The sequence below is a fragment of the Pyrgilauda ruficollis genome, unplaced genomic scaffold (assembly GCF_017590135.1).
Source record: "Pyrgilauda ruficollis isolate IOZ18807 unplaced genomic scaffold, ASM1759013v1 scaffold327, whole genome shotgun sequence".
NCBI classification, from domain to species: Eukaryota; Metazoa; Chordata; class Aves; order Passeriformes; family Passeridae; genus Pyrgilauda; species Pyrgilauda ruficollis.
Window position 1 is genome coordinate 98,965 of NW_024524678.1, and position 15,574 is coordinate 114,538.

General features: G+C 41.3%; 2 protein-coding genes across 3 annotated transcripts in view; one reads left to right on the forward strand and one right to left on the reverse strand.

Annotated features, from left to right (window-relative positions):
- EVA1C (eva-1 homolog C) overlaps nt 1-164 on the reverse strand; it is a 33,499-nt gene extending 33,335 nt beyond the window's left edge. For both annotated transcript variants that reach the window (XM_041474520.1, XM_041474519.1), the window contains exon 1: nt 142-164. In XM_041474520.1, the coding sequence (XP_041330454.1) occupies nt 142-149 (8 nt within the window). In that variant the 5' untranslated portion in view covers nt 150-164. The remainder of the gene's footprint in view (nt 1-141) is intronic.
- A 7,153-nt stretch (nt 165-7,317) lies between these two features.
- LOC121357340 (nucleolar pre-ribosomal-associated protein 1-like) lies at nt 7,318-15,109 on the forward strand (the record flags this gene model as incomplete). The annotated part of the gene is made up of 6 exons (XM_041474518.1): nt 7,318-7,363; nt 8,687-8,826; nt 10,068-10,219; nt 11,731-11,863; nt 13,795-13,891; nt 15,024-15,109. Coding segments are annotated over exons 1-6 (654 nt in total), but the record flags the coding sequence as incomplete, so codon positions are not given.
- Between the last annotated feature and the right edge of the window lie 465 nt (nt 15,110-15,574).

The window sequence follows — 15,574 nt, forward strand, 5'->3', positions numbered from 1 at the left end:
TGCTTCTGGCTGTTTCAGATAAGGACAGTGTTTGCCTCTGAACTCAGCCAGTTACCCTCTGCCTTCCAACTGGGGAACTGGAAGGAGACTTGTGGGAGTCTCCCCCTATTCCCCTCCTTTTTCCCCTTGATCTTGCCTTACCTGATCATTCAGTCTGACACTTCCTGCAATTGCTCTCAGGTCAGTCCCACCAAAGGCAGAAATGAATGCTGGGGATCAAGCAGCACAGATTTTTACAAAGAAGCATTCAGAGGCCATACTTGGATCCTCTGGAAACATGTTCAGATAATTAAAGTGAACTTACCTGTCTATCCCAACCTCCTAGCTGCTGTAACCTCGTATCTGCCATAACTTCAGGTGAGTGCAGTCAGACCATCTGTGGCTTCAGGATGCCAAACCTCCACTCCCTATGCAGCCAACGGAGAGATATCTCATATTCAGGCCACCTGCTACAGCTCTAACAGGAAGTGTTTCACCTCCTTCTGTCACATCTGCTCATTAATCCCTGGAACAGATGTCAATAATGACCACTCAGCCTGTTGTGAGTGACTGAGCAGACACTAGATGTGTGACAAGTAGACAATCAGTGCATAAAAATATATAAAGCAGCAGAAGTAACTGGGAAGTATCCCATACTTGTGCTTGAAAGGCTTTGAATCAGAAGGTCTACCAAGGCTGTTGCCTGATGAGCACTTGTGAATCTTCTCTTCCCAGTGAGGTAACATAGCTTTTTCTAGCCTGGTGGTGCTGTAAGCAAAAGACCATCCCAAAGAGCAGGAATGAGCCTGGTATGCTTTTGGCACTCTGCAGGTATAACCCAAAGCAAAGGCAGTTTCCAAGTGAAATGACTGAACTGGGAGAGGTTCAAAACGTAGGTAACCTCCAGGGAGGTGAAGCAGTGAGGGTTCAATGACGGCACAAGAGGCAGCTGGGTCCTCTTGCTTGCAGACATCTGCCTTCAAGGGAAGCCTTCCTGTGAACGAGGAAAACTTATGGACACTGTGGCTAACAGGACTGAATGGCATTTATGTTTGTGTACATAGATAGATAGATAGATAGATAGATAGATAGGTAGATAGGTAGGTTTTGGTTTTTTTCTTTTCCCTCTGAATGGAGGCTACTTTGCTATTTAAAATGAACCTAAAAGCAAGCAACTTAAAATACAAAAAGTAGTCTTCCAAATCTCTGCTTTTCCCTGTGATGGGTAGTGCTTAAATAGTAAACTTGGAGACAGTAGTGTAAAACACAAAGGCAGGAAGGGAGAAAGTGTTTATCATGATGTGCAGAATGCAGCTCCTAGAAGCTGGCAATCCTCAGTTGCTGGAAGACAATATAACTAATCCAGACATGTTCAGCATGTAGAATTACAGAATCTCAGCCTTGTCCTTTCCTCACAAGCAACAGGAATTAGATTCCATTTTTTCCCCCAAAGAAAAAAATCACACAAAAGTGCAGAAGTTAGAATTCAGGAGAGATATCACATCTGCTTCAGACAGTTTCTCTCTTTTGGACTTACAGAGAAAAGAAATCATTTCACAGTGCCAGAAATGCAGGATTTCTGTTGTTACATGGAAGCTTGGCAAAAGCAAAGCAAAAATCTGATCACTTAACTTCTTTTTCTCCATATTATTAATTTTTCCCTGAGCTTCATTCAAACTGCCAATTCAAAATTCATATAATGACTTAGTGTATGGAAATTCCAATAAAATTAGTATGTCAGTTAAGAAGAAAACAATGTGAAATAAAAGAAAGTGAATGTGAAAAAAATAATGTGAAATAAAACAGACATTTGAGTTAGATGGCCTAAATTTTTCTATTAGTGAAAAAATCACTAGATCTACTGTACAATAACAAAAATTGTCAGAAAAATATCTCAGAAATACTTTTTCACACACACACACACACGTCTGTGTGTACACTTCTCACCACTATACCCCCTACTGCTTTTTCTTCCTGCTTTCTCCCCTATAATTTTTTTAAGAGCTGGTATTTGTAATTTTCATTTTATTCTCCCAGAATAAAGTTTCCAAAAAGTTCTCTAATGTTCTTTTTGGCTTTTGAGGATTAAAACAAAACCAAACTAAACCAAACAAAAAAAAAAATTAAGAACAAATCCCCAGGCTTTTCCCACATTTTAATAAGTTTTATATTCCTGCATTCTGACACAGACAGAATCTACAGGACAGTTCAAACAAGTGGGTTGCTATCCTGTCTGTTTCTATGGAAATGAGAGTCAGACCACTTAAAACAAAGCACATACTTTACAGTAATCACTGTATAGTGATTATTTAAAATAACAGAGTGCGTTTTTCCCAATCCAGCCTCTATTTCTATGGATACAAGCTGAAAATAGTTGTAGAGAAGCTTGTTCCACAGTTTTTTCTAATTCTAAATGTGTTTTGGATGCTGTAAATTCTTACAAAATACTATGGATAATAAGACCTAACCAGATCTTCAAGTGTACTGTAATTTGAACTTGAGAGGACCAATTCAGTCAGCCAGAGTTAGGAAACACTCTCATGTGTGTAAATAGAAATTTGAATGAATACTGAGTGCAGTACTCCACACATCAGGTTTAGAAGGAGAGAAAATATTTGCTGTTTTCTGCTGTTTTTTGACTCACTTCAGAGACAGCCACCACAGAGACCCTGACCTCTTCACAAGACAGATGTGACCCATGTGAAGTTTGTAAAGGCAATCTCCTCACGTTTCATTTGGAATGAAACTTCGCTCCATTTCCTCACCAGGCGCAGCAGAAAGTCCCCACTCCTCACCCTCCTGAACGCTGCCAGTCTTGCTGGCACTTCTCCTGTACACAGATTATTTTTTCTAGCAGTGCACCTGGCACTTGTATAGACATGAAGTAAGAGGCATGTCCCATCTTACAGAGCTTACTGCTGGAAACAAGAGAAAACATGACCTAAGGTGGAGGCAGAACAAATGCACCAAGGTAAAGGTCCTGGCTTTGTTGTTCTTGCCTTCTTAAAGCACCCAAATCATCCCTGGTCACTTCCTGACATGATACTTCAAAGACACACTGTGAAAGACTATGTGTCTTGCCTCTCAGTTTAGGAAGGACATTAGGACAGAGTCACTCAGTGGACCATGGTCTTGGAAATCAACTTCTTTGTGAAAGTGCTTTATTATGGTTTTATAAGCCTGCCTTTGATTGGTTGTTACTGTTCCCCTTTAACAAGTATTTAAGCTAATATTTTCCAAAATGACTAATGATTATGTACTTGAAATTCAAGACTGAAGCTTTTTAAAGCCACAGAATCAATGTGAAAACACTGAAAAAACTGTGGCTTTTCAAAGAGCCTTGAAAAAATCAGGCTTCAGGGTCTCTCAAGTTAGATATGTAAAGGCATGGAAAACTGGTAGTGTTGCAGAAAAGAGTAGCCCATATCAATATCTAATCAATGAGAGCTGATAGTTTTGAGATCCAGACCTCAGGCTAATTCGACCTGAGCACTGTGAAATTAAAAGCAAATAACAAAATTTGAAAATAATTATTGCAGTGTTTGTAAGTGCCTGCTTTTCCCGTCAGAACTACAAGGGCTCCCTGGTAAATTCTGTGACTCAGTGACTATGTCAAACTAACTCAGACTGGATGACGGATTATTCCACGTGTAGAAGGTGGGAAGGATTTCAGTACACAGAAGATACCCCGAGTATTGCAGTAGATACTCAGAGATGCTTCCAGCATGTGCCTCCTCTAGCTCTTCACAGCCTATGACCTCCCCACTCTTCTGTCCTTTTTCCTTCTTTGCTGATCTTTCCACCCATCTTCAGCACTTGGGCATGCAGCCCAGTTCCAGACTTGCACCATGCTCTGACACAAACCCCTGATGCTCATAGTGCCTTGTTGGCAGATCCTTCCATATCGACAGGCTCTAGTATTAGAGATTCCTTGTGGGAGGAAGATAAATTGCCGTTAGTCAGGCCTAAAATGCACTCCTTGCACTCCAGCTGAAATAACTATGGGATTGGAATAGGAGGGAGAAGAGGGGGAGAGGTGATTTTGTTTTACAGCATCTAGAGTAAAAAAACCTGTGGTTTTACTTCAGCCTTGCCAGCCCACTCATCTTCTGAGTCCATACACTGACCTTGCACGTCACCTGGACTCCTCAATGCCAAACTTCTGGAGTTCAAGTACTGCAATGACTGTGTCTCCAAGTGTATGACCTAGCACTGGGCTGATCAGAGCAAGGATCATGGGACACAGGGCACTGGGCACAGGGCATTGGGACATGTGATGACAAAGAAGTGATAGTGTTGGGAATATTCCCTTCTCAGGAGGCTGTGCTGAGGAGGTGGTCCTGATATCCCATCTCTTGGCAGCATCTACTCTCTCTCCTTCTGTGATCCCATTCCTCAGGGTGTCAAAGGCTGGAAAGCAGGAAGATTTGACAAAGAGCTCTGTACCACACTTGAAATTTTGGGAAAAACTGAAGGAAACTTTTCTGTGGAATAATTGTGTAAACTAAGAGCAAACATTGAGAACTAGAGTTTTAGAGATGGGATTTTGGATTAAATCCATTCCCTTTGAATGCTTTCTACGGTTAATTTATACATAAAATGAAAAAATTATTTTAAGAATGAATGCATTTCTTACTAGTGTAGGGTAGGGAATCTCAACTCACAGATGGCCCTGAAGTGAAACAACCACAGGGTTTACTTTAACTGGGGCTGCAGTACCCAAACACCAGTGGGTTTAAAGGACAGGTTTGGGATGGGATTAGCACGGGCTGTATAGCTGGACTCGTGCACAGGTCTGTCAGCAGTCCTACTCAGAGGTAGTCCCTCATCTGCAGGGAGAGGTTGTAGGCCTGGAGATCAGGGTGAGTTTGGGAAGGGTCATGAGGACATGGTTAGGGAGTGATGTAAATGCATATCAAGAGATTTAATCCTGAGGGGTGGCAAGTATTAGCTATAGAACAGCAAGTATCTACGACTGAAGGCCGTAGAGAGGGACTGGCTGAGAAGGACAGCAGTGTTTAAGGCTGAAATCAGAAGAGAAACCTTAGTGAAGCTTTGCACTACAAATAGCCTCATCTACCAAATCAGAGTTTTGTCTTCAGGACTGCATGAGTGAGGATCCCACAGCAAAGAAAAAGGTTCAGGTTTGGGAGGCAAAGGCAAGTAAGCAGGACTGCAGGGCTGGGGCTTGGCTGTTTACATATTGTTCAGGGCAGTAAAGGTTTCAGAGGTCGTAACTGAGGCAGGAAAGGATCACTTGGCTCCATTAGTCTTGTGTCTAGAACTGTTCCCTGAACAACGCAGAGAGATGAGGCTCATGCAAGGGACCAGAAATTGTTTTTCAGGCTTGAAAATGCCAGAGGGGCAGTGTGTAACTTGGATATGATGATCTGTTCATCTGGCAAGAACCACAGAAGAATATTTTGATTTACTGAAAACCGGGCAGCTCAGAAGTTGCTACTTGACTCATTCGCTGCTCCCGTCTGTTGCACATATAAGCACAACAGAGCAGATGAATTTTGTCTGAGCCTGAGGTCTTCGACTGGCCCTCCATAAATGCTGCTTGCCAAGAAACAGACTTAGGGGAGGAAAGCTGTCAGATATAATAGAGAGAGAAAAGGACACGGGCTTCAAAGTGAACTCCAGCAGAACATGGAAGTGACCTGGCTGGATGTGAAAGCACTTCCTCAGCCTGCTTGGAAGCCTCTAACAGCTACACAGGCAGTGAGGGGAGCGAATAATTGAACTTGAAATGAAATGAAATTAAAATCATTTTCAGTACCATTCTGCAGTACATTTTAAAATACTAGAACTATGAAATATGGTGTGATGGTAACTATCAGGCTTGTAAGTCTGGTAACTAGGATTTTTACCTTGAAGATCTCAGTATGGGTACTTTGAGCCTTTTCAAAGCTGTGTTAAATCATCATTTTTTTTCTAGCTCTAGCTTTCCTTTTCATCCCCTCAATGACAAAGCAACTCCCTCTTGAGAATGTTATTTACCTTCCATATTATGTGCCTATCAATTTCTGGAATTGCAAATGTATTTGGACACCTGCATAAATTTAAGTTTCAAGAAAACTGTAAGGCTGAAACAAAGGATTCCCATCATCCAGAAGAAGCACCAAAAATGTTTTATGGAAGAACTGACAAATCTGTACCCTTGCATAGAATTTGCTATACTGAGACGAATTTCAAATGGAACTGCCATCTAAACAAGCAGAAAAATAGTTGGAATGTAGTGAGTTAAATTTAAGTATTCCTAGAAATAGGAATTATTAGCAGAGCTTGGAGCATGATGTCACTAGCAGCAGTAAGATGCTTTTAGCTGTGTTCTCATAAATTACTTGAAAAATCCCTTGTACCTAGTGTATAGCAATTCATACTTTCTCATTTCCTTTTTTTTCCCCCCCAGTCTTATGTACTCCCTTTATTTTACCCTTTTCTGTTCTTCTAACTTCAGCTTCTTTTATTTTGTTCTATCCTCTGTTCTCAAATCATCGCAGCAACCTCTGTCAATGTGAAAGCATTTGCTCATCCTAGGTCTCAGAGTGGCTGTGAACGTTGCCCTCTTCTGGATCACTTTTTTTTACTGTATTTTGCTAAAAAAACAAAACAAAGCAAAAATCAGTTTGAAAAGGCCCAGGAAGATACTAATGTTACCTTTATTACTTGCACATATGAAAAAAAATCTGGTTTGGATTTGGATAGATCTTTATTTTAATTTTTTTCTTACCGAAATAATCTCCTCTATCTTCCACTACTGTTTCAACTGCTGTCATTCCACATGAAACAGCATATTGGAACAAGGCTTTTTTCATTCCTCCTTATCACTGTGCTTGTCCTGGAATAACTCTTGCTGAAAGCAAGGGAACAGTGTAGCTGTAAATTAATCTAAGCCTGCCCCCTGGCAGTGGGAAGCCATTCCCCCTTCTCTGTCACTCCTTCCCTTATAAATAATCCCTCTCTATCTTTCCCGTGGGCCCCTTCAGGTACTGGAAAGCCACAGTTAGGTCACGCCGAAGCCTTTCCCTTTCCTGGAAAGAGAGGAGTATCTGAGCAAGTTCTCTCCCCTACCCGATTCCCTTCACTCCGTGCTTTCCCCTTCCACTCCGACGTGTTGGTTCAGGATCGCAGGGGGCTGCAGTACGGGGAAACTGGGATGACAGAAACCTGCTTGGCCTTGCAAGCAGCCACGGATGAGAGACTGCTGCACTGGGATACTGGGAAGGAATTCTCGGCTGTGAGGGTGGGGAGGCCCTGGCACAGGCCGCCCAGAGAAGCTGTGGCTGCCCCCGGGTCCCTGGAAGAGTCCAAGGCCAGACTGGACGGGGCAAAATGAAGCAAAATGGCCTAGTGGAAGACGTCCCTGCCATGGCAGGGGGTGGGCAAGCTATGGAGAAATAAAAATGTACGGTTTCTGTGAACTGCCCTGCTAATGCCTAAAGCAGAGTGAAAGTGGTAGTAAACTCCTGAAAACTAGTAATTTTTTTTGCAGTTTGGTCCCACTGAAATAAATGGAAGTTGGAGAGGGGATATTGCCCAGTACTAATACAGAGTAATTGCATTTGAAAACAAACAAGAGTTCTAAATAATCTCTAACTGGAAATCCTTAAGAAGAATATGTGAGTGAAGAGAAAAAGTCACTCCTGTTTTTCCAGAAGAAACTATTTCTTGTTCCCTCCCTTATTTGCTAAAAATAGTCAGGATTGACCCAAACCAGTGCTTCGGAACAAGAATATTTCTGTCATTCTGAATACAAGTGTGTAATAAATCCAGTATTGTTTGCAATGTTGACATATTGTTCCTGGATTTTAAAGATTACTTGCAGAGTGAATGTGTATGTTTATGTTGGGTTTGTGCCATCTGAGATGAAAATTCAGACTTTTTCTTTATAGAGCAATCAAGTAGAAGGCAAAACACCAAACACATCCCTTTTTCCCTGGAACCACCTTTTATAGTTCCGGAATTGTCAGATTCCATGGATTTTGACCTCACTTCTGGAGTTGTCTGCAGGAGTACCTCCACCCTTAATTTTAAATGCTTGGGTGTAGTCTTTTGACCACAAGCTGCTTAAATACATGAGTAAGGTACAAGGAGACTAGCCTCCAAAAGGTCTTAGACTTGTACAGCTTTCAGTGAAATTATGTCACAGCTGGCTATCAGAGGCGAGTTTTTAACACAAAAATACCAGGCCCAAAGCTTACAGCAAAATCTTGTTTGTTTCTCTTTATTTCTTCTTTCAACCCTTTCGTGAGTCCCTGCTGCCTTATCTTTTGCTTGCTTAGAATCTTCTTTCAGGCTTCTTTACATGCAGCTTAATTTTTCACTGCAGGTTTAAAAAAAATTGTAAATCGTGGCAGGACTCTGTCAGGGAGTGTAGTGGTAGGACGAGGGGTGACTCTTTGAAAGAGGGTATATTTATGTTAGGTATTGGGAGGAGATTCTTGGCCATAAGGAAGGGTCATGAGATGCACAGCACAGGTTGCCCAGAGAAGGAGCTGCCTCATCCCTGGAAGTGTCCAAAGCGGCCGGTCCGGGCTGAGGCGGCCGGCCCGGCGGACGTCGCGGGGGTGGCACGGATGCTGCTGCTGGTGAGGATGCCGCACATGGACACGGCCCGGCCCCTCAGGGCCCCGCCCGCGGACGGCCCAGAGCGGGCCCCACACGTGGCGCTGGTGCCCCGGGTGACGCTGTGGCTTTGCAGGGCTGGAGACCTTCGTGTCCGTCGCCAAGACGCTGCCGTCGCCCGAAGTGTACGATGTCGTGGAGGGATACGTGAAAATTTCCATGGAGTGTGCTGAGATATTCAAGCTTCTGGATGGAGAAAGGAAGCCTGAAAGTGAAGTAAGTTGGATATGGGGGCTGTCATTCAGGAACTGGCGGCTGCAATCGCAGCAATCCCACCTGGACAAGAACCAACAAAAGGTCACCAGGGAATAGTCACAGCCACCAAGGCTGCCAGAACTCCAGGCATGTTTGGACAATGCTCTCAGGCACGGGGTGGGATTGTTCAAGTGTTTGTGCAGGGCCAGGAGTTGGACTGGATGATCCTTGTAGGTCCCTTCCAGCTCAGGATATTCTGTGGTTCTATGAATAAATAGTGCTTTGTGATGTAAATAACTGTAAATTTTTGTTTTATTTTGTTTTGTTTTGTTTTGCTTTTTTTCTGGAAGTAGCAGTGGCAGAAGCACCTACCAAGTGGCAGATGCTCCTTTCTGTTCATAGATGTTCCTGGATTTAATGACACACACAACCAATAGTCCTGTCCAAATCAAGCTGTTACGGTTCTTTACGAGTTATCAAAAGGCCTTTAGGAAATAAGGGGATCAACAGAAGCAGTTAAGAAAGCAAAACAAAAGTAGTCTAATGAAAGTAAATGTTTTTAGATATCTGCTTGATACATCAGTATTTCTAGGAAGCCACTGGTACTGAAGTTGACTTAATTTTTCTTATTTTAGTTGGACAGAATTTATCCTCATCAGAATATGAAGAATGAACAGAGTTCAATAACTTTTCACTGTGAATGCTGGTGCAGTGTAGTATTGCTTTCACTGTAGCATTGTTTACAATGCTTACAATGTTACCGCTACAATGTAGTATTGTATTGTGTGGCTTTTTTAACCATCACTTGCTGTTCTTTGCCTTTCAGTATAATTTTTGTCTCTGTAATGTTCAGTGTCAGCCTTTCCTCAATATCCTATTGCTAGGAGGGGCTGATGTTTGTAATGGGCACAATCCCAGTGCTGTATGGATTCTGAATTCTTCTTGCAGGAATTAATTGCAAGATTGGAACAGCCCTGATGTTTTTCTGCAGCACATTTAATTTTTCGTTATTCACTTAGGAGAAATTGTCTCTTGAAACGTTGATTCCTTGAAACTACATGCTTTCAGAAGTGGTCTTTTCAAAGAGGAAGCATTCATTTGGGAGAGAATCTAGAAGTTAATGTCACTTTCATATGTGGAAGCTTTCCTCTTGGAGTGGGGTTACTCTTTTTATTAATGGTGGTTATTACTGTTTGCTCAGCTAATAATTTCAGGTCTTACCTGATATTGTCAGATATTAACATAATTTTTTTATCCTACAGATGCTGTTAATCTTTCAAGCTCTAGAAGCTATTTTACTGAGGACAGCCAGTGACCTCTCACATTTTTCTGTTGTGGGAATGAACATTGTCAAAAAGTTGATTCATTCCTATATGAAACTGGTCTATGCTGCTTTGTATTCTGAAAATCACAGGTAAGTCTTCTTGTGCTCTGGTGGAGAATCTCTGTCAATTGATCAGGAGGGACTGTACTAGATGTTACAAAATTCATCTTGACTTATTGCTAATAATCCACCTTTATTTAATAATCCTTTTCCACTTGCCATAAAATACTTGCCTGTGGAAATCTTTGCAAAGTAGAAACTGATACATCAAACAGTCCAGTGCTATAAGATACTTTCCTGAAGCTGTAGTTTTCATCAGTTGGGGCTGTCCTAGTGAGAGCTAACGTGGGTGGTACCTTGAGTCCTGTTATTTTAATGCTGCTTGATTTGTGGGTGAAATGTATTGTGTGGAACAGGGCTGGGCAGTCTTCCTGTGATGGCAAAAAGAGCTGCTTTTGAGTGCTTTATTTCCCTGTGTTTTTTGGAGTCAAGTTTCCATGTTTATAATGTATTTTTCTCTTTCAGAATGGCTTTTCTTCTGTAATTTTTTCAGTCTCTTAAGTCTGAGGTCATTTTAGGCTGTTCAATAATTGTGTTATCTAGTCTGGACCAAAAAATTTCTCATGCTCATGTGAATAGGGGAAAGAAGTTGCAAATGTCAAACATTTCAGTACAAACCTGGGAGGAAGAGGAAAGCAGAGAAAAAAACAGACTGAAATTGGCTTGCCCAAGGCCAGTGACTCATCTTTCAGTCTTTAAGCAGAAGTGAAAAAGCTTTCTGTGCTTTCCCAGTTCATAGACACAACTGTGCTTCCTGCACTGCACCGTTGATCTTATTGCAGCAGGCATTTTAACGGGACAAAGAATCTCAAATAGGTATACTGGAAACAAATTTTGAAGCTGTGCAAGGTCTGCACTTCTGATTAAGTGTTTAAAGATTGCGGGTTCTGGAGAAATACTTCTAGAACCTGCACAGAGGAGGCTGCAGATTTCTGGTGGGAGATGCTCTGCATTTTCTGTGCAACCTCTTTGATGTGCAGAGGTATTTTCTTTACTGTATGTCTAGATGGGATCTCTGCTTGAATCATGTGACTTTTTACAGATTGTCCATGACAGAAACATGATGGACAGGTTACAAATCTGTTCATGGTAGTGGCTGTTCAGACAATGGAGGAGGTTTGCAGTCTTGTGCGTAGTGGCCCTGATATATTCCCATTGAAATAAATGGCAGACCTTTATGAATTTAGGAGTTCATAGAATCATGGAATAATTAAGGGTTGTCTAGTCCAACTCCACTGCCATGAACAAGTATCTTCAAGTTGTTCATTTCATCACTTTCTCCCTTTTAAACTACTTTATAAAGGGAATATCCAGCCGCACATTACAGCTTAATTTTGGGGAAGAATATAAAAAGGCGTTTCCTTCTCCTTCCTTCCCTCGCTCCTCTTTCCCAGTTGCTGTTATTACTGCCTAAAATAATTACTTTGATTGTTTAACTTCCCTTCTATTTTCTCTTTAAGTTTTAATCTCTTGGTTTGGCGGTTTGTATAACCATCATCCTGGAAATATCCTGCAGGTTTACCTCTGTTTTGTTTTTTCAGGATGAGCCGAGGGTGCCTCACACTGCTGTCAGCGATGGTGGCTCAGGGCCCGGATTCAGCAAGGGACGTATATAGTCATTTTGATTTCAATAACAAGTACCTGCCTGGATTGTTGAAAAGAAGGTGTAAGCAGGTAAATAAAGGTGCTGCATGCTATGGCATGCTATGCCATGGCTCTGCCAGCTTTTTTAGCTATCTATTCAGAAAAAAGCTGTTGCCAGTGTTTGCTGTATTTTCATCTGCAAGAGCTTAACTCTCACTTCCTGTGCTGTGTCAGGCTGAAGTCGTTGATTGTGCCTAACTGGAGTGTACTTTTACGGAATACACAAAGGTACAAGCTATGGAGAAATAAAAATGTACAGTTTCTGTGAACTGCCCTGCTAATGTCTAAAGCAGAGTGAAAGTGATAGTAAACTCCTGAAAACTACTAATTTTTTTTGCAGTTTGGTCCCACTGAAATAAATGGAAGTTGGAGAGGGGATATTGCCCAGTACTAATACAGAGTAACTGCATTTGAAAACATAAACAAGAGTTCTAAATAATCTCTAACTGGAAATCCTTAAGAAGAATATGTGAGTGAAGAGAAAAAGTCACTCCTGTTTTTCCAGAAGAAACTATTTCTTGTTCCCTCCCTTATTTGCTAAAAATAGTCAGGATTGACCCAAACCAGTGCTTTAGAACAAGAATATTTGTGTCATTCCAAATGCAAGTGTATAATAAATCCAGTATTGTTTGCAATGTTGACATATTGTTCCTGGATTTTAAAGATTACTTGCAGAGTGAATGTGTACGTTTATGTTGGGTTTGTGCCATCTGAGGTGAAAATTCAGACTTTATAAAGGTATCGAGTGGAAGGCAAAAAACCAAACACATCCCTTTTTCCCTGGAACCACCTTTTATAGTTCCGGAATTGTCAGATTCCGTGGATTTTGACCTCACTGCAGGAGTTGTCTGCAGTAGTACCTCCACCTTTAATTTTAAATGCTTGGGTGTAGTCTTTTGACCACAAGCTGCTTAAATACATGAGTAAGGTACAAGGAGACTAGCCTCCAAAAGGTCTTAGACTTGTACAGCTTTCAGTGAAATTATGTCACAGCTGGCTATCAGAGGCGAGTTTTTAACACAAAAATACCAGGCCCAAAGCTTACAGCAAAATCTTGTTTGTTTCTCTTTATTTCTTCTTTCAACCCTTTCGTGAGTCCCTGCTGCCTTATCTTTTGCTTGCTTAGAATCTTCTTTCAGGCTTCTTTACATGCAGCTTAATTTTTCACTGCAGGTTTAAAAAAAATTGTAAATCGTGGCAGGGCTCTGTCAGGGGGTGTAGTGGTAGAATGACGAATGACTCTTTGAAAGAGGGTGTATTTATGTTAGATATTGGGAGGAGATTCTTGGCCATAAGAGTCATGATGCTATCCAGCACAGGTTGCCCAGAGAAGCAGCTGCCTCGTCCCTGGAAGTGTCCAAGGCCAGGTTGGACAGGGCTAGGAGCAACAGGGCTTGGGATAGTGGAAGGTGTCTCTGCCCATGGCAGGGCGTGGAATGAGGTGATCCTGAAGATCCCTTCCAACTCAAACCATTTTGTGATTCAATGTTCATATCCCATGGTGCTGTTACAGATAAAGCTTTCACTGCTTCCACTGAGTGCCTGAGTTGGTAGTTTTATATTTGCCCCTTTTTATGGGCATTTTTGTGAACTGACCAAGCAGTGAATAAGTGAGGAAGTTCAGTGATGCAGGGTTTGGCCTGAAATGGCTGTTAGTGTTTCCTTTTTCTTTAAGTTTGTGGCCTGGTCTCATACACTAAGAATTGAAAACCACATGAACTAGTACATTTTTCTTTTTATGTAAAAGTGAGCTGTTTAATGCAAGAAGTTTTTTAGCTGAATACACTGTGGATGTATTGCATGTAAATGTATGTCTTTGGCTGCATGCAACATTTTTATAGAATTTGTTTCATGTAGCCATTTATGGTGCTTCTAGGGATAATCAGCAGTTGCAGTATCAGTTCTGCAGTTGTGTGCTAACAACATTTTTAAATTTTATATTTATATTTTTATGTTTCCAGGGGAGACCAGATGTCCGCATGGCCTATATTCAGTTTGCTCTCTCCTTTCTCATTGCTGGTGACAATGCAATCTTGGCACAGGTGCTGGAATTAAAAGGTACTTCATAATTGCTTGTTGGGTTTTTGTTTCTAAGGCACAGTCATTTATAGGTGATAATAAATATGACCTAATTAAAAATGTGAACCAGGTAGAGAGCACTAATGAGAAAGAAGCAAAATATATATTTTTAATCTTATTTTCTGAAAAGCTTTAAACTTCTTTGGTAGTGTAGTAAATAAGCCTCTTCTGCTTGAGAACAATATGCTGTCTGCTAAAACTTTGCAAAAATAAAGTTTTTGCTGACACAGATAAAAAAACCCCGTAAATCTAATATAAAACTTAGAGGTCATAGAGTCAATAAACAAAAAAAAAAAATTGATGGCCTCCAGCCTTGCTCATGAGACAGTAACAGTAGATGTGTTGTGTTAAGTTTCTTTTGAAAAGAAAATTTTGCCTTTCTGCCCTGTGAATTGTGACCCTTGGAAAAGCTATGAGACAATTTAGAAGGGATCTAGGAATACTGTTTAAAAAAAGTCCTTAAGCCACTAGCTGGCAGCAAGTAATGGCAGGGGACTGAGAACTGGCTGTAATTATTTACTTCTCTTGCTCCTGCTACTCCAGGGCTGCTGATTTCCTTTAGGTGCTGGCAGTTGTTTAGTTCTTTCGGGCTGGGGATTGCACACCTCAGCCCAGTCAGTACAGATGGCTTTCATTTCCCTGTAAGAGCCCTAAGTTCTCTATAAACTAAAGTTGTCTAACTTTGACATGCACAGGTGAGCCAAAAGGTGATGCATGCATTTGGAGATGGAACCTCCAAACATTTTGAGAATCACTCAGTGAAACAATTACAAGTGCTTCAATGGGAGGAATATGAAATTACTTGAATTTTAGTATGGCATTTTGAGGTCCAAAATGTATTTGAAGTTGAAAGATGCTATAGCAGTGTTAATCTGCAAGTTGGCAAATTGGCCAGTCAGGATGAGAGTAGGTTTGGCAGCATCACTTGCTCATAACCATAGTCACAGACACATCATCCTTCTGAACTCTGATTGCCTTTTGGTTCATCCTGGAATATAACAGCAAGATAAGTAATGTGACGTGGAAGAGGAATGGGTATGAAGTTCCCTGAAGTATTTTAGTATGAAAAGAGCTTTCACATTTTGACTTAACATTTGAAATGTCCTCTTAGATTTCATTCCAACTATTCTTCGCTCTGAAATAAAGGAAGACAGAGTTTCTACTGTCAATCTTCTACTTTCCACGCTGAGAACTAAGGTATGATGCACACTTGACATGCGTTGTGTCATGTTTTCTATTTTCCTCACTGCTGAAAACAGTTCTGCAGTGATTTCTCACACAATGTTCAGTTCTTAGGACTGCTGGCAGTGTGCTGCTGCAGTGTGTGTGACTGATAATGGGTGTTGGAGGTTGGTAACTTGGCTATATTACTGCCTCAGGATTGAAAACAGGGAAGCAGGAATTGCTGAAAGGTGTGAGAGTTGGTTTAGTGGTGGCTGCCTTTCCTGTGCTCCGTCACCTTCTGAGCAGGGCCCCGCCTCTTTCGTAGGGTGCTTTTGTTGCTTGTAGAGCAGCTACACCTGAGATATATTTTATTTCTTTAAAAATGTTTTTAGCTCCAGAATCTATGACTTTTTAATATCTGCTCTGAGCTGTAGTAGCAATGTTGTGTAGCTGTTGCTTGAACAGTTGAGAGAATGAAGAAAAAAATAGTTTCAAATT